The 22714-nt window shown below is 34.3% G+C and overlaps 1 protein-coding gene and 1 long non-coding RNA gene across 3 annotated transcripts in view; both read right to left on the bottom strand.

The window, feature by feature from the left end:
- Ddr (discoidin domain-containing receptor 2) overlaps positions 1-22714 on the bottom strand; it is a 233873-nt gene that overhangs the window by 81740 nt on the left and 129419 nt on the right. For both annotated transcript variants that reach the window (XM_069061943.1, XM_069061952.1), the window contains exon 4: positions 178-409. In XM_069061943.1, the coding sequence (XP_068918044.1) occupies positions 178-409 (232 nt within the window). The remainder of the gene's footprint in view (positions 1-177; positions 410-22714) is intronic.
- On the bottom strand, positions 20724-21428 carry LOC138141332 (uncharacterized). The gene is made up of 2 exons (XR_011163097.1): positions 21307-21428; positions 20724-21246 (listed from the first exon to the last, which is right to left on the bottom strand). It is a non-coding gene; the product is annotated as an uncharacterized lncRNA (long non-coding RNA).

Raw genomic sequence — 22714 nt, 5'->3', positions numbered from 1 at the left:
AGCCCAATTTACATACGAACTCGTTAAATAATATACTATTTGTACATAAATTAACATCAAATTGGTTTCAGTCCTCCAAGCTTCAGTCACAATACATTTAGTGATTATTGGATAGAATCGTGACGGGTGGTAACATACTTTCTGCTTTATGAAAGAGAATGGGCAAAGTAATCTTACCTCTTTACCAGAATGATTTTTCCATCTGATCCATTTTGTGAAATTTGGTCTCCAATATTCAATCATGTACTCTTCAGCATATTCCTGACCCTGGCCATTTCCAAATCGTCCTTGAGTACGACAGCCTGTTATCACGTGCAACTCTTTTAAGTTTATTTCCAAATATTCCTTCGCATCTCGAGACACCATTTGTCTCGGACACCAGGCGCCTCCGTTCTTGTCATTGCGAAGCCTGCGAACAATGCACGTTATTAAATTGGCTGAGAAATTTATTAATCGCCTACTTGTTTCTTAACTCAGATAATGTCATCAGACGATTAGGAAACTGCTATGATGTTAAAAAAAACGTTTAGACCTCTGTTATTTGTTTCAGAGTCGACATTTTTAGAATTCAGTAACAATAATAACGTTGGATAGTAATTAATCAAACAAGCGAAACAACTTGCTAATCAAAGTTTACATAATTCGAATTAATGTTTGAAATATTCAGAGTAAAAAATCTTATTACTGACTATGTTAGCAAATGTTTCAGCTGCATTTAGTTTTGAAGTATAGTTATAAACTGTCATATTGCACCATCTAAAGTCTAAACCGTAACATAATTTTTGGAAGTGTTCTCATAGAATTTCTATGTAGGTATATGAAAAATATATCTATAGTAAAAATAATATAAGAAGTCCCTTGTCAAATTTGATAGTGGCGCTAATATTTCTGTTAGTGTATTTAAAACAAAAATTTTAATTTTATAGTAAATTGTGTGGTTGTTTTTTTGCATATTGAATAATGTCTATGTTGAACACATAAATGTTTAAAGTTTCTTACAATTTCGACATCCTGCAAATATGAAAATTTAGAGTTTGAATTGGTTTGAATTGTTCAAATGAATGACAACGTCTTAAACGTAAATTTATTGTTTTGAATGTACTTTCAAAATTTTTGTTCATTACCATAGAAACATTCATTAGTTCGCATTTTTGCCGCGGGACTTCTTACATTATTTTTATATCCTGTTCACGTTGGATTGAACATTAGTGGTGCAAATCCCACACATCTGGCATTAACTTTCATATGAGTTGTTATAGTAACAGGTCAGGTCAGGTCAGGTCAGGTCAAGTCAGGTCACGTTGGATTGAACATTAGTGGTGCAAATCCCACACATCTGGCATTAACTTTCATATGAGTTGTTATAGTAACAGGTCAGGTCATTTGCACCACTGATGTTCATTCCAACGCGAACAGATAACGGGTCTTCAAATAAATTTATATTTAGAGCAACCTATGGAAATTCAATTGTTTGCAACATTTTTCCAGCGTAGAAAATGACTCAAGAAACGTCTGACATTTTAAGGAAATAAAATGAGGTTAGAAAATATTTTTAATTTTTGTAGTGCATTCTCCCTATTCCCCCTCCACGGAATATGACAATATGAAATTGGGAAAAGCTTACTATGTAACCTGTGTAACTCCGAACAATAATTGGTCACCTACAAAAATTACTTTACACTGTTAACAGAATTAGAATGTCGCCTACGCCTACTCTAAATATATATTTATTTGAAGGCCCGATATTACTATAGTACAACGTGATGAAGAATTACTGAATCTGTTGGTAACAATGAAAATTTGAATGATTTTCGTACCACTGTACTCTAAACGCATTTCCGGTTGTCAGCTTTGACAGAGTTGACAGGCGAATTTGACGTTTACCATCAAAGGGTCATGTTCGGTCCCGTCAGTCGGTACCGCTCGGGAATTGTCGCAAATTTGCCTTTTGAAACGAAACAGGTCATTTTTGTAATAGCACAAACATACCCGACATAACCTAATTTTTTTTTTAATGTCGCGTCAAGTTAAAACATCCGGTCAGTGCCAATTACGAAACAGAAAAACACCAATATTTATCAATTGTTTCATTGCCAACAGTCATTGTTGATCACGCTGTATATAATACAAAATAATGTTTTAATCTCATCTGGTTTTTATAAAATATATTTAAATTCTAGTAAAATTTCCCTCAAATTTTTTTATCTAGTTCGATTGCTGCCATATTTGAATATGAGCCAATCACATAATGACAAGCAAATGACATCGGTATTCATACACTAGAATTCATCCAGAATTCACTGTAAACTGTTTGTTATTAAGTTTCTTCCAACACGCGTCAGAACCAGTTCAGAACTGTACTGAGTTTGCGCAGATGAAAATTACCGTTCCAACACACTCTGAAACGTCCTAGGTACGGTTCGGTCCGGTTTTCCAACGAATTGTAGTTCTGAACCGTGAAAAACAGTTCTTGGCCGGAGGTAGTACTGATAGTTCGCACAGGCGCAGTTGTAAAAATTTTGTTTAATCTCGTGTTGGTGAACTGAAGACTGAAGGTATAGTCCTACAGAAACTCTAGTAGAATTCGACTTTGGTTGTAAATTTAACAACAACCGAAGAATAAGATTTTATCATCAAGTAATAACCTTTGTCATTAATACCACCACCGCTACCTGTAACATCCTTGGCTGAAGCTAGCATTGCGAACCCCAAACCAACGACCTTCATTAGCATTTATCAGTAGGATTATTACTGCAGCATAAAACTCTATTTTTCCAGTGACAAACATAATACATAATACATTCGACATAAGTCGAATTCCACTAGAGTTTCTGTAGGACTATACTGAAGCTGACTAATAGTTATTTATTATAGTCCATTTTTTAATTATAGTCCGATGTATCAATTAAAAAGCAGAACAACTGTCATATTGCTATCTCTTTTCAACATAATGTAAACAAACTATTGAATTCTTGTACGTATTGTATTAAGCGTGTCCCACTATGCATCTCGCTTTAGCATGTGTGATTCGAGCAAGACACGAGTTGTACGTTTATTACATTAGCGACGTCAAATTTTTAGGTTACGTTTATGTCGGTCGGTATGATGCCAACGAAAAGCTTGTGGACAGATTCATTTACAGAATTTGTAAATTGCAAAAATAATATTGGAACAGCGCGGAAACTTGCAAGACTGGAAGTTAACAGGTAAGGGGGTAAACTAATTCATGGCGTTGCCGAAACAAAATCTAGGAAGAAAGAAAGAGTCTAAACGTGGTTGTTTAGTGCTGTTTTCAACAATTTTTAATATATCTGACCTATTAGTTGATAAGTATGTAAATAGTTATCAAAAGAGTTCTGAAGGGAGCGGTTTTTTGAGACAAAATTAAAACGGAGGAATGAATTTGCAGAAAAACCAACAAAGCACGAAAGAACACAACTCAAAATCTTAAAAATTGAAATTTGTTATGATATCTGTCTCGTGTTGCCTAAATAAATTTTCAAATATTGGTAGAACCATGCACTGCTGTCAAATGTCGAAAGCAGACGCAGGTCATGTCGACTTCTTGATTCGGACTAAGCTTATTATTATTATTATTATTATTATTATTATTATTTGGTATGTTGGTTAACAGGTTGTACACCCAAACAAAAACCAACAGTAAACAGCGTTATACAATGGAACAGCTCAAAAAGCGACTGTGTACCCGTTACGGGAAACGCTCAATTAAACCTCTGAAATGCAGGTAATCAATCTCTTAAATTGTCCAAGACTAATCACAAAAATATCGCACTCACTACAGTTGCTATTGAATAATGTGCGGACTATAATAAAAAATGGACTATACAGGGTTATTCACGAGAGGGGTATTTCTGAATTTCTTTTTGCCGCAGCCCATTATACACATTGCAACAATATCTTGATTTCAAATTTTGAAAATTATTATAACTGAATCCATGACGGCTCTTAGTCCTGTCTCTTTGACGTTAAATCAAAAAATCTTTGTCAATTCGAAAAAATTGTTTTTACAATAACGACGAATAGATTGATATAAACCTCATTTTGGAGAGCGTGGAAGGAATTCTGTCGCCGCTGCGGATGTTTCCAAACCGATGGTAGACACTTCTAACTTCTAACACCTTTTACATTAACTTAATTTGTTAATTTATTTGTTGAATTTTGATTAAATACAGGTTATCTGCCAATCTGACATTTCTGACAAATCTATTCAACTTACTTTGATTTCTAATTTAAAAGACATAACACATTTGATTTAGTAGTCACTGCCATTATATTGTTGGTTGCGGCAAAATAAAAATTCAGAAGTACCCTTCTCGTGAATAACTCTGTACAGGCTGATTCACGTAGCCCGTTCATTAGATTTTTAGATTTCCCAAAATCATATTAATATGAAAATTGGTAGTTGACTATAATCGACTACTCCAAGTTCAATTGAAATATTTTCAAAATGGCGGGACTTCCGGAAATAACGGAAATCTATGCCATCTTTGTTTTTTTAAATAGAAAGGCCCCATTTTGACTTCACATTTCGATTCTACGTTAACTTTTGAGTTTAGTACGTCTTTTGGTCAATACTTATCTATCATCGTTTTTGACCTATGTCATCTTTTTGCAAAAAGTGAGGTTGCAGGGCTTCATTAAAAAATTTTTAATTCCTGAACCATCAGAAATAAATAATTTATTTTTACTTTACTGACTTGCCAAAGATTTGGCCGCTTTTTTGTGCTATCAAAGATGTTTTTTTTATGTTTCATACGCCCACTGCAAGTTTTTAAAATTGATAATCAAAAAATGTCGAAAACTTCATTTTTTTAAATGGCAACTACCGTTTCTGATACTAGATATAAATGTAAAATTAAAATTTAAGGCCACTTTTATTAACATTATGTATGCCTATTTGCAGCCGTTTAGGCGTAATTTCAATTTTTTTATAAAATAATCTTTTTTATAAGCAATTGTTTTATTTGAATTTTTATTCAAAAATAGCATTGCAATAAATATTAGATAACAACAAAACAATAAAAAACAAGCAAATTGTCGGGGCGTAGAGCCACCCCCCTCCTTTCAGAACCGAGAACAACCCCTGCGTGGGTGAAGACAGAGATTTGAGACGACAGTACCGAGATGGACTCAGGGTAGAACAGTCAGAGTCACAAGTCAGAAGTCATTTACCCAACATCTCGAGTACGGTCGTACGGTCCAAAGAATTGTATAAATGTAAATAAACGTTTTACACAAAACGATACGGTGTGTCAGTTCACGCGCGCCTACAGTCAAACCAGTGAAGCCCCCATTAGGCTGAGCAAACCCAGGAGCCCCATTTGGTTCCGAGCAATTCCTGGAGCCCCCATTAGGCCCCAAACACAAATGAACAAAAAAATACTTTAATGTAAATAATAATAATAATAATAATAATAATAAATAAGTTTATTCATGCCAAGATACAGCGTATTTGCACACGTCAACCAACTAGATTTAACTACTTATAGGAGAATGCAGCTAAAAAATTCAACTAAGCATAATAATATATGTACTATCGCGGCCATCCAAAAGTGAACGTTTTTTTTTTATAGTTTGATATTTACTTTAAATCATAGGCGTCCTAAAATGTCAAAGTTTAACACTAGCGATAACAAATTTATTGAAACTATTTTTTTTAAATGCCACATCTCTCTCCGATGCAGACAGCTAGGGCTATTGCAAAGCTAGAAGAAAATTGGTCGTTGGCTGCTGTGGCGAGAGAATTACATTGCAGTAAGACTTGCATCTTCAATATAAAGAGGGGTTGGCAAGAAAACAGGCTTGAGAGGCCAATGCGAATAGGTGTTACAAAGGTTTCTTTACTAAAGTTTACTTTCACTTTAATAATGTATTAATTACTTCTCAGTCTTTTTATTATTACAACTTTTTATTATTAAAATAGTAACGCCTGCTGCACGAACGCCAATGAATACAGCCTGATTTAATCAAACGAAAAATACGGAAATTTTCGCCAGCTATCGTTCACTTTTGGATGGCCGCGGTTGTACATCAAATTATAATTAATAAGAAGTAAAAGAGCAAAAATGAAAGCAAAGAAAAATTATTGATCAACTACAAGACTTTGTGCACCCATATCATGTAAAATCAGTGAATTTATTCTCTAAAAACTCTTCAAACGAATAAAATTGTTTTTCTATAAGATATGATTTGATTTTACTCAACAGCATCTTTTCATTAATGGTTTTTGTTATTTTCACCGGAAGTTTGTTAAAAATTTTTATGCAAAAATAATTTATACCATCCTTGGATTTAGATAATCTTATTGTTTTAAAGCTAATGGCTTCGGCTCGGGTGTGGTAGTCATGAAATGCACCAAGAGTAGGGTAGGAATCAAGATTTTTTATAATATGTTCTAGACACTTGTAGATGTATAGACAGGGTAGAGTGAGAATATTGAGTTTCTGAAAATATTCGTGGCAGTCATCCTTGTACCCTAAATTTGCAATTATTCTAATGGCTCTTCTCTGCAACCTAAACAGTCTATGCCGCGAAGGTGAATGACCCCATGCCAAAATGGCATACTGTAGATGACTCTGAATTAAAGCGTAATAAGCAATTTTTAAATACTGTTGGGACAAGACATCGCTCAAGTTACGTAAGAGATACACATTTTTGGATATCTTTGTGGCCACCTCATCACCATGCTTATTCCAATTTAGCTGTTTATCTATAAATACCCCCAAGTATTTTGTAACATTAGAAAACGTTTCTGCAGTGGCATAGTTTTTTAATGTGAAAATTATAGAGATCGTTTTTTCTTTATTTAGAGTTAATTTGTTGGATATGAACCAATTTTCAGTAAGTGTAAGAAGATTCTTTTGATCAATCAACAGTTCAGTTAAAGATTTGGCCTTATTACTGACAGTCGTATCGTCGGCATACATTGGGACATTTTTATTTGATAAATATCCTGGGAGGTCATTAATAAAAATTAAAAAGATAATGGGACCAAGTATAGATCCCTGAGGTACACCGTGGATAATCTTCTTTTCAACTGAGTAAGACCCATTTGTACGAACAATTTGTGTACGATCACTTAAAAATGACAAAATAAATTTTGTACTTGCAGGGTGGAAATTATATAATAAAAGTTTTTTGATTAATAATTCATGCGATACACAATCAAACGCTTTGGTTAAATCAAGAAAATATGTGTGATAAAATTCATTTTGTTCGAAGCTGTTTAAAATGTTGCACGTAAGATGGAGAATTGCTGAAGTCGTTGAGTAGTTCTTTCTGAAACCAAACTGGTAGGGTGTAAGTAGTTTATTATTATCCAAGAACTTGATGATTTGAGATAACATAAGTCTTTCAAAAATTTTAGAAAAGATGGGCAATACTGAAATGGGTCTGTAATTATTTACATCCTCAGCGTCGCCTTTCTTAAAAATCGGTGCCACTGCTGCTTTTTTAAGCTGGTCGGGAAATAACCCTTGTTTAACAGCACAGTTGAATAATTTAGTTATAGGCGAGATCAAACAGTTCTGCACCGTTTTTACAAGAGACGTCGAAAATCCAAAAATGTCTTTGGTGTTATTATTTTTTAATTGTTTAATTACATCTCTGACTTCTACTTCCGAAACTTCGTGAAAATAAAAAAAACCATTGCACTTGGCATCAGTAACATTCGTGGACCTCATTATATTTATGGGACTATCTGTGGCTGTCGGTAAACTGGAGATAATTTTATCGGCTATAGATGAGAAATAATCATTAAACTCGTTTGCTGTTATGGTACACTGAAGGTCTTTTTTAGGTTTATGTTGATTTATGATGCTCCAAAGGGCTTTGGGATTACCTTTGTTATGTCTTACGAAACATTCATTTGCTTTCATTTTTGCCTCCTTTATGGCGCCAAGATATCTTTTTTTAAAACTAGACAAAAGTTGTTTAGTTTCTATAGTCTCATGAAGTTTATAAGCGTCATTTAGTAAACCAAGAGTTTCTCGCATTTTCTGTAAGTTAGAATTAAACCAATTATTACTACAAGAGACTTTAGAATTACGTTTAAATGTAACCATTTTCTCAGGAAAAGCAGTATTGAATATAGACAAAATGTTATTTAAAAACATATCAAATTTATGGTTTATATCGAAGTCATAAGTCAAAAAGTCCCAGTCAATATTGTCTAAGCAGTGGTAAAAAATGATTTTTCCATATTGTGTAATGGGTCTAACACGTTTTGTTTCCATTTTACACTTACGATTGAAGAAACAATTTTTTACCTGCACTAAAACTCCTGTATGATCGGAAAAATCCGTTTCCAGTGGAGATGTGCGCACAAAATCACACGGTATATTTGTGAAAACATTATCAATATGGGAATTGTTTCTAGTGGGAAAATCTACAAGGGCATATAACCCAAAACTACTGAATAAATCTGTTAGTTGTTGAACATTTTCGTTTTTCAAGTTAAAATGAATATTAAAATCCCCGCCAAAAACCACATTCTTATCTTTATAATCAATTACATCCAATACTTTACAAATGTTTTCGCATAGAACTTCGAATTTACCCAATGGTGATCTGTAGACGACAATCAAATACAAGTTGAATTCTGGTAGATGCCAATTATTTCGCAGTCAATTTCGGATGACAGGCTCTTGACAAATTGAAGGGATTCGAACTGATGGCAACTGAGAATAAACTGGATGACACCTCCATGGGTATGATTTGACCTAGTGAAGCTTTCCGCTGTCGTGAATGATTCTATTCGCACAATGTCACTTTCCGCTGGCTTGAGCCAGTGTTCTCCAAAACATAGAGCATCTAAAGGTTGTGATTCCAATACCATTTCGATTGCACCAATTTTGTTTCGTAAACACTGGATATTTAAAAACAAAATGTTTATACACTGGTTCCAGTTCTCTGATTGCTAGACTTCGTATACAGTTTGACTTCTTACGACTGCCACTTGTCTTCTGTAGGCTTCACATTCATAGTCGAAGCGAGAATGATTTACTTTAATATTTATATTGTTGATATTGTTAAGTTTGGAACAATTAATGCAGACTGTATTATTTTGACATTCACTTTCAGTATGACCCGCTTTGCCGCAGTTCAGACACAGGATTTCTTTTATTTGACAATTATTACTCATGTGATTGAAACCTCCACATTTGTAGCACCTTATGATATTAACATGTTCAAACACTGAGCATGCCTTCCATTTAACAAATACTGATTTTAGATTTATGAATGTAGAGTAAGTTAGAGGTTCGACTTCTATAATCGCGAAGTAATTATTCTTAATTTTTTTACAGACGATCATACGGAATAAACCTTTCATATTTTTTAAAGAAGAATTTTGATTTATAAGACACTGTTTCAATTCCTCTTCCGTCATTTCATTGTTAAAGCCCACGATTTTAATTTTCGGATTATGCGGCTTGACCTTTTTAACTTCATACTCTTTGCCCATTTTTGTCTTCACTTCTTCTTCCAATTTATTGGCCTCTTCTTGGTTGCAACAAGCAATTGCGACGCTCCCATTTCGCAGACGTTTAACTTTTGTGATGCCCACTTGAACTTCTTCGGGATTAATTTTATCCTGTAGGGTTTCAAAAGTTACATTGGCATTCTGGGAAGATTTTGGTTTTAAAATAACAACATCTTTACTAGGTTTGAGGGCTTCACTATATAGTTGCTTATCTTGATGGAGGACGTTTTTAACATTTTCCGTGATCCTTAATTGTCCGTTTGAGAGTGTGTTAAACTTTTGATCAATGTAAATGAAATTTGAAAATATTTTTTTGTTAATTTGCTTATTTTTTATTATTTCGTTGTCATCTACTGTTTATTACGTGTGATTGTTGAATAAAAATTCAAATAAAACAATTGTTTGATAAAAAAAAGAATATTTTACTCAAAAAATCGAAATTACGCCAAAACGGCTGGGAATAGGCATACACAATGTTAATAAAAGTAGGCTTAGAATTAAATTTTACATTTATATCTAGTGTCACAAATGGTAGTTGCCATTTAAAAAAATGAAGTTTTTGACATTTTTTGATTAGCAATTTTGAAAAATTTCAGTAGGCGTATGATACATAAAAAATATTTCACTAATGGCGGAAAAGATCGGCCAGGTCTTTAGGTATTCAACTAAAAAAAAATCAGTTATTTATTTCCGATGGTTCAAGAGTTATAAATTTGTTAATGAAGCCCTGCAATCTCGCTTTTTTGCAAAAAAGATGACATAGGTCAAAAACGATGACAGATAAGTGTTGACGAAAAGACGTTCTAAACTCAAAATTTAACGTAGAATCGAAATGTGAAGTCAAAATGAGGCCTTTCTATTAAAACAAATAAAGATGGCGTCGATTTCCGGTATTTCCAGAAGTGCCACCATTTTGAAAATATTTCATTTGAACTTGGGGTAGTCGATTATAGTCAACTACCAATTTTCATATTAATATGATTTGGGGAAATCAGAAAGTTTCTAATGAACGGGCTACGTGAATCAGCCTGTATACAAGACGATAAAATTGTATTTTATCTTCGAGGGATTTTTTTTAGCTTGAGACGCCAATTACTCTCGAGAAGATAATTAAATTTTATTGTCGTGTATTATACAGGGTGTCTCAAAATTCGCGAATTCCGAATTCAGAGCGTGGTAGGGAAGGACCCAGTGTAGCTCGAAAAATTCGTTCTTCCTGAAAAAGATATAAGCTCTTTAATTTTGTTCAATACATAGCCTTCATATCCACAGTTACAAAATACTATTCCAGCTACGTTGCCGTTCCATTTTTAAGAAAAATTACAAAAACTTAAGATTTTTTTACTCCAAAGTAAAGCTATTCTTCAAAAAATTGTTTTACGTTATTATTTTCCACAATCATTTACACGAACGGTGGCCAACCTTTTTGTTCTCGAGTGCCACTTTATTTGAGTAAAAATATTTGATGTGCCCCTTTTTAATTTCTTTTTTATTCTTCTGAAAGATAAAACATAATTATGTCCCCTGCCCTACGAAGTCATCTGAATCGAATAATAGGAAAAAAGTTTTTACTTCGCGTAAGTATTATGACGAGATTATGACCGCGTGCCAATAGTGGCACGCGTGCCGCGGGTTGCCACCGTTTAACTACACCATAAATAACAATAAACACTTTACTTTTCAGCCTGTATTTGAAGAAAACGCAGTTCAAAGAGTGCACCTTCAGACTAATGTACAGCGTGATCAACAATCGGTGCGATTCTAATTCAACATGGTTATCCCTTAGCAATGTCAGAAATTGTTATGTAAACATTTTCTGGTTATACAGGGTGTCCCAGAACTCGCGGATCAAATTTACAGTGCGTTTTCCTTGGTGATAACTGAAAGCAATAGCGTTTAAAAAAAAGGACAGGGTATAATGGATTTTTTGTAATGAATAATTAAAGTTGACCAATCAGAAGGACGCTGTTAATTTGAATTTCACGTAAATTTAACCAAAGGTTTGAATTGCCTAGCAACATAATTCTAGTAAGAATGGTATGGAATTTCAAGTAAATGTTTGGGCAACTGTAAAGATTTTGACAACGTCAAGTTCGAAATTGTCAAACTTCGTATTGAAATCATGTATACAGCTGCAGAGTATGTTGAAATGCTCATAATTTATGGAGAGTGCCCGCGCAATGCACGTGAGGATGCAAGTGAATATGCAATACGTTTTCCACGACGTTTGCCATATCCAAATTATAACGTATTGCTACGGTTGGTGTACCGTGCTCGAGACACTGGGTTCTTGGTGCCTACCTGACAAGAAATTGGTGGTCCCCCGCGAGAAGTTAGAACGCCAGAGACTGAAGATGCTGTTCTTCAGTCCTTTGATGACGACGGTACAAGGAGTATATTTGAAGAACTATATTTACCGCGAACCTATCAATATTTTAGAAGAACTAATTGAGAAATGACCACATTCATGAAACACTGGCTACTGTTATTCCTAATGTGCTTAGACTGGCAAAGGAAAATTTAATAAAACGAGCTCGCCTATTCCTTCAGATGAAAGGTGGTCATTTTGAACAGTTGTTATTAATTATTCTTTTTATTTTGCATGTTTCTTATTTCATTTGTTGCATTCTACATCGTTTAGTTATAAAATTTGATCATACATTTTTACTAATAATGATGCTAAAATAAATAGGTTAGTTCAATCCAGTTTTGTCTCTTTCTTTCAGAACTGCCACTATGCTTGATCTGTTGTTCAGAACCTACGTGTAACTCCAGCTTTTTTTGCAATGTCAAGAATGTTCTTAAAAGTCTTTTCTTTCATTTCGACGATGACGAGACCCGCTCGTGTAGCTGCGCTAATACGTTGCAGATGCAGAGTGTATGCACAGGAGTCAGGATACATTTCTTGTGATTCCGATTCACTTCACAGGCCCTGCATATTTCACTTTTTACTAAGATTTTTAAGGTAGTAATATGTATTACTCACTTGACGCTACGTCGCCAATTCGCCATTTTACCTTCCATCCACAAAGGTTCAATTCATCATATCCCTCCCGTCAATTTCCCATACCCCTCAAGGTTGCTCTGGAAATTTTCACTCATAACAAACCATATTTGCATATTTCATTCATTGCCGGAAGAAGAAACTTCTTACGTTCCCTGATTTAGATTCTATACATTTGTTCACCTGCCTTTGGCGAAATTATCCCATTTTTGGTTATTTCAAAAGTAGCTGTCACTTTTGACGTCTGTTTCGACAAGTTGACCAGATAAATATTGAAAATAATTTTATTATTCATCGAATTATACGTTGCTTGGCAATTGAGGGAAGGTATTCAATTTTCTCATAAAGGGAAAATTAGATCGAGCTCTATTGGTCAATTTGATTAATTCATAACTAAAAAGCTGTTGCACCCTGAATATTTTTCTAAACGTTTTTTACCTTCATTACCATCAAGGAATATACAGTTTCAATTTGATCCGCGAGTTCTGGGACACCCTGTATAAAGAGTCTTGTCAACAAATGCTATTCTGATTTGCCAAATCATAACCATTTTTCTAACAATCATGGTTATGAAGATTGTTATATAAACGTGTGACAAATGATCTTGCTAATTTGAAAGATGGACTTGGTTGCAGCAAATTTTCGTCTGCATTTTCAAAATAACGTGGAAAATGTTGAAAAGCAGTAAGTGTAATACATATATAGGTCAAAAAATTGAATAATATGTACCTTTTTGCTATTACGAAGTTCTGTTGTGCTTTCAAGGCCAGATTGAGATTAAAATATAAATTGATAAGAAATTAAAATAAATTAAAAATTACTAAAATATGCTCCTTCTCCAACGTTTGGACCATAATTTCCATTTGCTGGAAATTAGTCTTCTTGTTCCTTTTTTTAACGTTAGCAGAAGAACGGCAAGAATCAATTTTTAAATTAATTGACGCGGGTTTGACGTTTGACTTGAGCAATTTCCACTAGCTAAGGAAACTGCGCATGCGCGACGCTTGTTAAATAACGATGTTCATAATAGACCGCGGCAATAACATTCATTGCTCAAATTTTGTGGGTATATGCCATTCACGATGTTTTGGCATAAGGGGAGGCTATGATTTCATTTTTTAACGTTGGATACATGTTTGATTTCTGTCATCTCTGCTGTCACTAAAGTGCCTGACATGCGGACCTATCAAAATGAACGTAACATGTTGCCGAATTTACCGTAATCATAATTAAGCGACATTAAAACGTATTGATGGTGTTTGTATTAGACTGCAGAACATATTTTCAATAAGTTACAGTGAAGTCAAGTTCTTTTTATGTATAAATTCAATCGTAGGTGAGTACAAGATAAATATGTAGCACGGATAGTGAAGGAAGAAACAACGACCCAATTGAAATGGCACAGGGGTTTTGTAAGCCCTATTATAACTTCGCGATAGAGTTGTGAATTTATGGCTTGAGTCTATTTTAAAATGTACTCCTGAAATTTGCCAACATTTTTGTAGATATTGTGAAGAACTTATTTCGGAAGATTGGGCAAAATTAATGAGAAATCTTTCATTTGAAAACGTTCTTCCTTTAATAATTTCATTAGGAGAATCTGACTCGGAATTTGATGCAGGTAATGATGATTCAGAATTTTCTAATGAAATTATGGAAGTTGAATAGTTTTGTTCTTTTTTTTTGTCATGGACGATGGGTGTGTAAATATTTTGCAGAAAGATTCGAATAAAGTAAGGCTTAATAAGTAGGTACAAGATTTTATACAATCTAGTTCTAGGAACGTTTTGGTTAAAATAAAAAATTCATTGACAAGTTACTAACTGGTTGGTTAAGACACTGTATAGGTGGGTTATCTAAGTGGTGCAGGAGCCACTTTAACTTTCGGTCCCGGTCCCTACTATTCTGTAGTCTGTTCAAGTCAGTTTCCTGTTTTGTTAAATTGGATTAAAAATGTGTGAGTATTTTATATTGCAAACTAGTAAAACTGACAACAATGCACTAGACAATGACGCAGTTTATAACCTCAAACTTAGAAAAAAATAACCTAATTCAACAGACAGCTTTACTGCCAACTTAAATGCACTTTTTCCATAGCCTCCCCTTATGCCAAAACATCGTGAATGGCATATAGAATAGAAAAAAATCATAAAATGGTTATCGACATTGTTACAACATTGCCGAGATAGCAATGTTGTTACTTAGCAATCTTGAATTAGACGAAAATCAGAATCGCACCGATTGACTCAGTCTGTTGGCAATGAAACAATTGAAAAATATTGGTGTTTTTCTGTTTCGTAATTGGCACTGACCGGATGTTTTAACTTGACACGACATTAAAAAAAAATTAGGTTATGTCGGGTATGTTGATGCTAATACAAAAATGACCCTTTGATGGTAAACGTCAAATTCGCCTATCAACTCTGTCAAAGCTGACAACCGGAAATGCGTTTAGATTACAGTGGTACCAAAATCATTCAAATTTTCATTGTTACCACCAGACTCAGTCATTCTTGATCACGTTGTTTCTTTGTGGGGGGAGTCCCGATTTTTTTTAAATTTCCATATTTGGACTACTGAAGTGATCCCCTACAACGCTGTGAATTCGGAATTCGCGAGTTTTGAGACACCCCGTATTCTATTTTTTCGATAGCATTTGTATCGTAAGATCAAAAAGTCTTTGGATCAGGGATGCCGTGTAATTAAAAAGCTATCTATGAAATTATTTATTTCAATTATGTTTGACATTTACTTGATAACTTTCAAGTTAGCAGGTTATATTTCAAAATGTTTCAAAGAGAACATAAAATTTTTATTATTAAATCATACTACAGTAATGGAAATCGTGATGAAAATAGTACTTGGGTTTATTTTCTTCGTTTATGTTTAAATGAGTTGCGTGAGAGATTAGCGCTACTTTGATGTACAATAAAAACTACGGGCAGTAGAAGTAAATAATTCTATAGATGGTTTTTACATTTCACTGCTATTAAAAACTGACATTAAAAGTGAAGTTTTTAGTGGAAGCTAATTTGATTAAAAATTGCTCTTTATAATTTACCGTGTTAATAGTATATTATGCAACAAGATTTATAAACGGCACTTTAGACACGCGTTTTATGTTAGGCACGAGCGAAGCGTAGCGGAGCGAGTGTTTAATAAACAAGTGTCTAGAGAAGTTTATAAACGAGTTGAATACTATACTTTTTCTACGACCAAATTAACAAATGGAACACAAACGAAACAAGCAACTTTTTTATTAAACGTTAATTTAAACATACAAACTAAATGAACATACCAAATAGGAATATATATATTTCTCAGGATACAAACTGTTGGTGGCTTCAGGTCCATATTTCAAAAATACAACGAATTATTCCACTGCAATGACGTTTTCTTTCACGCCGGATGCGAAACTGATAAACGTCAAAATACCAACTTGGTCTAGAGCTAAATATGTCCAAAAAATTCAAGCCGTGTTTAAAGAAACTTCGAGCGTGTTTAATATCCCGAAAACGCCCGAATGGACACCAAGTTGTGACTAATGAACAATCGTTTTTAAAGTGACGTTTTGTACACTATTTGTCAGTGCAAAATGTGACACTTTAGAGAAGGAAGTAGAAAAAAGTATTTTTAACACTAGTAAAAAGAGAACTTTTAACACTAGTTATTTTGTATTTATTTATAAATGTTAAAGTGGCTCTATTTGCCGCTTTTTCAATATCTGCGGGAAATCTGTCGTCGATATCAGCATTGTTAACGTCGTTTTCTTTGCATTCCATGTTTACGAATGCAATAATGTGGAATTGAAAGTGTTTTACAAAACGTAATGAAAACTTTTTTGATGTTTCTAATAAACAAATGTCAATACAAGACTAGCTACCTGATTTTTGCCGCAGAAATTAAAATAGACATCAAAAATACGACTGCGTTTTTTAATGCAATGCAAACCAGTTGTATAAAAAATAGATGTATGATGGACGTGTTAAAAGTGATTTTATTTTGTTCGTGGGGTTGGTCAACTCGCTGCGCTCGTTTCCCAATCTACCCCACTTACAAAATAAAATCTCACTTTTAACACTTACATCATGATAATTATAAAAATAGTTATTTTTAAATCATTACTAATCGTGTCAGGTTTTAAAATCTCGTTAGTATGAGCGTTGTTAGGGTAATAAAAAAATTACTTTATCTACGCTTGCTGTTAAAGTAAACTCTGTCCACTGATAGATTGCTTGACATAAATGTTACTAAAAGTGTTCACTCTACGCTATAAGAAATAGATCCGGCGCGAAATTTAAAAAAATGAAAGAACAGGTTTACACGTGATGTTTTATTATTATTCTGTATGTTTGCACTTATGAAAGACGAAAGAAAACTTCAGTATAGCAGGGGTAATATATTAGGTTTTATTAATACAGGGTATTTCAAGAGTGATAATGTGCCCGATGGATTTAAAAATGCAACACACAATACATTTTCGAATTTCTGAAAAAAGCTGGCTACAGAAATGAAAATATCCAGATTTTTTCGGAAATGGCTAAAACAAACAAGAGATTATTTAATATTTAATGCATGAACAAAAACTACCTCATTTTCGATGTTTGTAATGTCACTTAAAGTGTCCGTTATGCTAGATTCTTGAGGCACGCACTCACTTCACAAATTAAAAAAAATCAACAAAAATCGCAACGGAGGAGATCAAAACAGCAACACGATCAAAACTAATAACTTTTAAAACCAGAGGAACGCAAATCTAAATGCTTAAATCACTTGACAGCACTGACAGTTTCAAATTTGAAACGTCATATAATTTATTTTTCGCGTGGGTTTTATAACAACCAATGAGAATCAGTGGCGCGAATGCTTCAACATATTAATTACCAACACAATATGATACTTTCTTAATATTTTAATGTTATGGTTTAGGGATTTTGTTATCTAAGGATATTTAAAAAAATGCATTCTATCAGTGGACGTAGTCTAGCATTTTATCCTTTTGATTTAACCTTGCGGTTAAAATGCTACTCGACCTTTTGATTTGAATAGATAAAAGCACACTTTAACATCTGCTATAGAAAAAAGTAAGTTATTTGAAATGAGCGATTTGGAAGGTGGTAGTAACATTTTTGTGAGCAGCAGTGACTTCGATGACGATGAATTAGATTTAGCATTGAATACAGGTGTCCCCAAAAAAGAAGACGAATCCAGAACTCCCTTATTTATAGGAGGATTTTAACTATTTATACACAAAAATTAAATGGTTGTGAATAGGCTACAAAAGGACCTAATAAATTCATGTATAGCCCCAAGGGCTTCAATGGTAAACGGTCAAAATATTTTTTTCAAATACGAACACATACTTTTCTTTGAGTAATTCTGATTGAGATTTTTATTCTGAAAAGAACAATGTATCACAAGTATAGGTGTCCCATAAGTGCGCGGCAAAATTTTAACCACGAGCTACTAGGCTTCATGTAGAACTCGGAAAAAATATTTAAAAAATTCTATGTCAAAACATAAAATGACATTTAATTTTTGAGCTACAATTTTTTTAAATTGCTTTTAGTCTTCTACGTTGTTCCACAACCTACTTGGTAAAATTTCGGCACATTTTAAAAATACACCCTTTTATATCATATTTGATAAAATGTACACCAATGCGGTTTCCTTGTTTTAAAGCATATTTTCTAGAGGTTACTTCGCATTGGCATACATTTTATAAAATATGATATACGAAGGTGTATGTTTTACAGCTAATGTTAATAGGTAAACAGTTGTAAGTTGTAATCGTTTGCTATTTACGTTTTGATAAAGTTTGTTGTATTTAGCGAGTATCTGAAGATTCTGAAGTGAGTGTGTACTTTTCGAAAACGAAATGCACGGCGACGGCTCCAAATTGATGCAGATCACGATAAACCCAATGTAGATCTAATCCGACCACAGTCCTGGGCGAAAAGTGTGACCGCTTTCGATGCAATGAAATCACCAATTTGACAATAATAATAATAATTGGTGGTTGAAATTCAAAAAGGTATATTATTATACTCATGTCACATCGTGAGGAAATTCCTTAACATTGACACAGAACATAAAACACAAAAAAGTCAAAATGCGGAGGCGAGACGCCGGTAATTATGTTGATAAGCACTGCACTATTACTTGATAGTATTATCCGTAATAGTGTATGTACTCCGGCAAAATTGCCGTGCCGCCGGGTGGAGGTGGGATAGTTGTATAATAATAATAATAATAATAATATATTTCCCAACAGACCATACAGTCCATAAAAAGGATACACAAATCTAACGTAATATAGTATCAGAAAATACAAAGAAAAATACTGAAAAGAAAACTCTACAAGAAACAGGACAAATACAATAATACGATAATAACTTAATTACTATACATAAGTAGGCAGCTACAGTTAATTGTGACGATGAGTTAATAGCAAAAACATGTTAAAATGGGGCGCACACATGAAGGGCGTTTTTACAAGACGTATGAAAGCATCTATAATTTGTAAGAAAAATGTCAGCCGCATACGAGATGTCATTGTAGTTGCGGCACATATTATTCAGAGGTGAGTGAAAATGCTGATTGGTCCTACAGTGTTCTATGCTAAATGTTATAGGGTGCCTCGCATTTAAGCGAGGTACACGGAACAGAATGTCATTGAGAAGTTGAGTACAAACAATTCGACCATGTACTAATTTATACAAGAACAGAATGCTAGATATGATAGATATCGAAGATTTGGGCTCTGCTATCGTAGTAAAAGTTCAGGATACTGAAAATTATAAATCACCATTTTGGGAAAGTTTTACGTGGAAATTTGCAGAAGTACATCGCATAGAAAAAAATTTACATGCGAAAAAATTCCAAAGCTAACTAGATAATAATCATTTTGTTCCACACTATGAATTTTTGGCGTATTCGGCAAAAAATGAAAAAATATCATATATACAGGTGTCCCGAAAAGAGACGAGTCCATTGTTCGCTCATTTATCGGAGGATTGTAATTATCTATACAGCAAATTAAATGGTTGTGAATAGGCTACAAAATGGTCTAATAAAATCCCCAAAAACCCAAAAAAAAAGTATGTGTTCGAATTTGATTTTTTTTTTGACGGTTGGCCTATTCACAACCATTTAATTTGGTGTATAGTTTATTAAAATTCATCGATAATAAATGGAGCTATGGACTCGTCTTTTTTTGGGGACACTGTATCTACGTGGTTTTTAATAGTAATTTATGTTATAAGTCCCGTAAACCAATGTTTACAGCCGAGTCTGGAATTTTGAGACGAGTTTACTGTAAAAGATTACCAGACGTATAACGTAATGCGTTTTATTTAATACTGTAGGCACTAAATCATTGTTTTAATTTAAAAAATTATAAAACAAAGTTCCGAATTCAGAATATGAGCAACTGTATCTACTGTTTGTTTTGTTGATTTTTTGCTCGTCACTGAAAACGAAATGGAAGAACATTATAACATTTCGGACGAGGTTTTTCGTAAATCTGATGAAGCGACTGGCTCTCCCATTCCAACAAAATCTTCAGAAAGGTATAATAAAGACTATAGACTATTTTGTGAATGGAAGAAAGAGAATGCAGTTAATGAAACCAACGAGGAAGTAATGTTGGCTTATTTATTCATGATATTGATATTAATCACGAATCAGTCTCGTTATAGTCTAAGAAAATGTCAAGTTCCACGTTCTGGTGTAAATTCTCAATGGTTAAAGCAATGTTGGTGGTTCCTGGTCCATGAACACGTAGATACATCAAGATGCTTACTCCAAATTTACTGGGAACACAGATTGTACTATTCATGTTACTACAAATGTGTTCGGTCGCGGATGTTTCTGACGCCGATCTAGTCTAGGGATTTCCTCCAGAGACGTTTGGGGTTCCGTGTTCGGAATTAAACACACACTGTGTTTTTTTTGGTATATTGTTGCAACTTATTTACAAAAAAATTAAACAAAATTAAAACGTGAACAATGGACCTGTTGGTCGTACTATTTGAAATTAAGTCTTTAGCGTGAGGGAGTTTTTCTCCTGAACATTGGGTTTTATAGAGGTCGTCCAGGTAGGACAGAATCGGGTGGTGGCGGTACCGCTGCTATCAAGTGTCCTCTCAACGTACTCTTCCACGAAATAAGGCGTCTCTGATCCCATCCTGGCGCCGTACATAACAAAATGTTTAGATTTATCTACTTAATATTCTCTTTGTGAATAATAATAAAGTGAACGGCTCCATTCTATCAAGACGTAAGTCAATTAGAGATCTGGGTGTCATCATCGACTCTAAATTGTCCTTCAGCAAGCACATTCGGACCATTGAAAGAACTGCCTTTAGGGCCCTCGGTTTTGTTTTGCGTGCTGGCAGGTAATTCTCTAATGTCGCTACCTTGAAGATTTTGTATATCACCTATGTGAGATCCCGGCTCGAGTATGCTTCTCTTGTATAGCCGCCGATATATGATGTTCACTCTTCTCTTCTGGAGCGAGTACAGCGCAGATTCCTGAAGAATGCAGTCTTTACCTTGAATGGTGCGTATCCACCTCGTGGGTGTCCGCAAAGTCTTCTGCTCGGTGAGGTTGATTTGCAGTCTCTGCTTGATAGACGCATGGAGCATTCGGTGATCTTTTTGTTCAAATTGTTCAGAGGGCTGCAGGAATGTCCTCTCGTTCTGGAGCGGATCAGTTTGAGGGTTAGCCGCTCGGGTTCTAGGGCAAGGAGTGTTTTTTACATCGGTCAGCGCCACACGGACATCTGGCTCAAGTCACCTGTTACTCGAATGCTGCGCAATTACCAGAGTGTCGAGGCCCACATCGATATTTTTTGTTGCACCATATCGTAAATCAAAAAATTCTTCTCCATCTCCTCGTGAACCAGGGCGATCCTACTCAGACGAGTACTCGGTAGTTGTAGCTTGAGTATTGGGATGCTCTGTGTGTAAGTAATAATTGTTGTGTTTTTTGTATCGTTTTCTTTTTGGCAGGGCTTCTAATTCGGCGTCTAGCCTGTTAGCCGTCAACAATAATAATAATATAATTATTCTATTGGTTTATTGCATTTGATTCCAGTAAAAATTTTTAACGGAGTCAGTACCGTAAAGTCTCATTAACGTAAACGTGGCTAATATGATACAGGATGAAATAAAAAAAGATATTCATTTAATGCTTAAAAAAAATCAACTTAGGTAACTATGTACATACATACTTATCAATTGTTCTAGGTGGTTACTGATTAGGAGATATTTTCAAAAATTCATGTTACGACATTTCTTTGAGATTAATTAAAAATATATATGTATATATGTCCCTGACATGTAGCTTGGTCACCTCGGCAATTATGTGTAGAACGATTTGTTTCGTCATCGAGGTTCTTTATGAACAGTTGTGTAGATTCATCCTTACTGAAGTAAAGATACGCATACTGGCTCCACACGGTATTTTATTGCATCCTCCACTACAAAACGAACTGGCCGTAATAAAAGTTCAGAGCGAAAGCAATCAGAGATCACAATATGCGATACTTTATAACAAACGTGGCTTTTACGGCGTGTATGTACACAGAGAGCGATATCGACGCCCGACTCACGTTTGCATCTGTGCTTTGAACTTTTTTATCCGCCAATCGGGCATCTGGACGGCGGTGCAATTGCGGAATTAGTGTGGAAGCATAAAACCAGATAACGGTTAATAATTACTTTTTGATAGCTACTAAAAATACGGTCAACCACACGCTGTTTCATTATTCACGCTCCCACTATTTACAAAACAAACGTATGCCATATTTGAACAGCTCAGGCGTTTAACTGAAATGGGAGGTTTTTGTCATCAAAAGGTAGGTACGACTATTAGTTATTTCTGAAAGTGCTAAAATTTATCAGAACAATTTACAGCTAAGGTAAAAAAGTGGCCGTAGATTGTCGTACACTATAAAAAAATTAACATACTTTTCGTGACAGCTAAACAATTTACTTTTCTAAACATATACATATGTACTCGAAATATATTCTAATATTGCATTTTACATCGTTGAACCATAGGGTATACACGCTGATTCACGAAGTATAGTAGAAATTTCAATCTACGGTGTGTCCGCATACACAGATTAGATACGTCAAAAAAATCACGAGTCTAAATGAAAAATTTACGTAGATAGTTATTTTTATTTTAAAAATTCCTT

This window comes from Tenebrio molitor, chromosome 1, assembly GCF_963966145.1.
Source record: "Tenebrio molitor chromosome 1, icTenMoli1.1, whole genome shotgun sequence".
Taxonomy (NCBI): Eukaryota; Metazoa; Arthropoda; class Insecta; order Coleoptera; family Tenebrionidae; genus Tenebrio; species Tenebrio molitor.
Note: the sequence above shows the minus strand (reverse complement) of the source record. Positions and strands in the feature narration are given on the sequence as shown.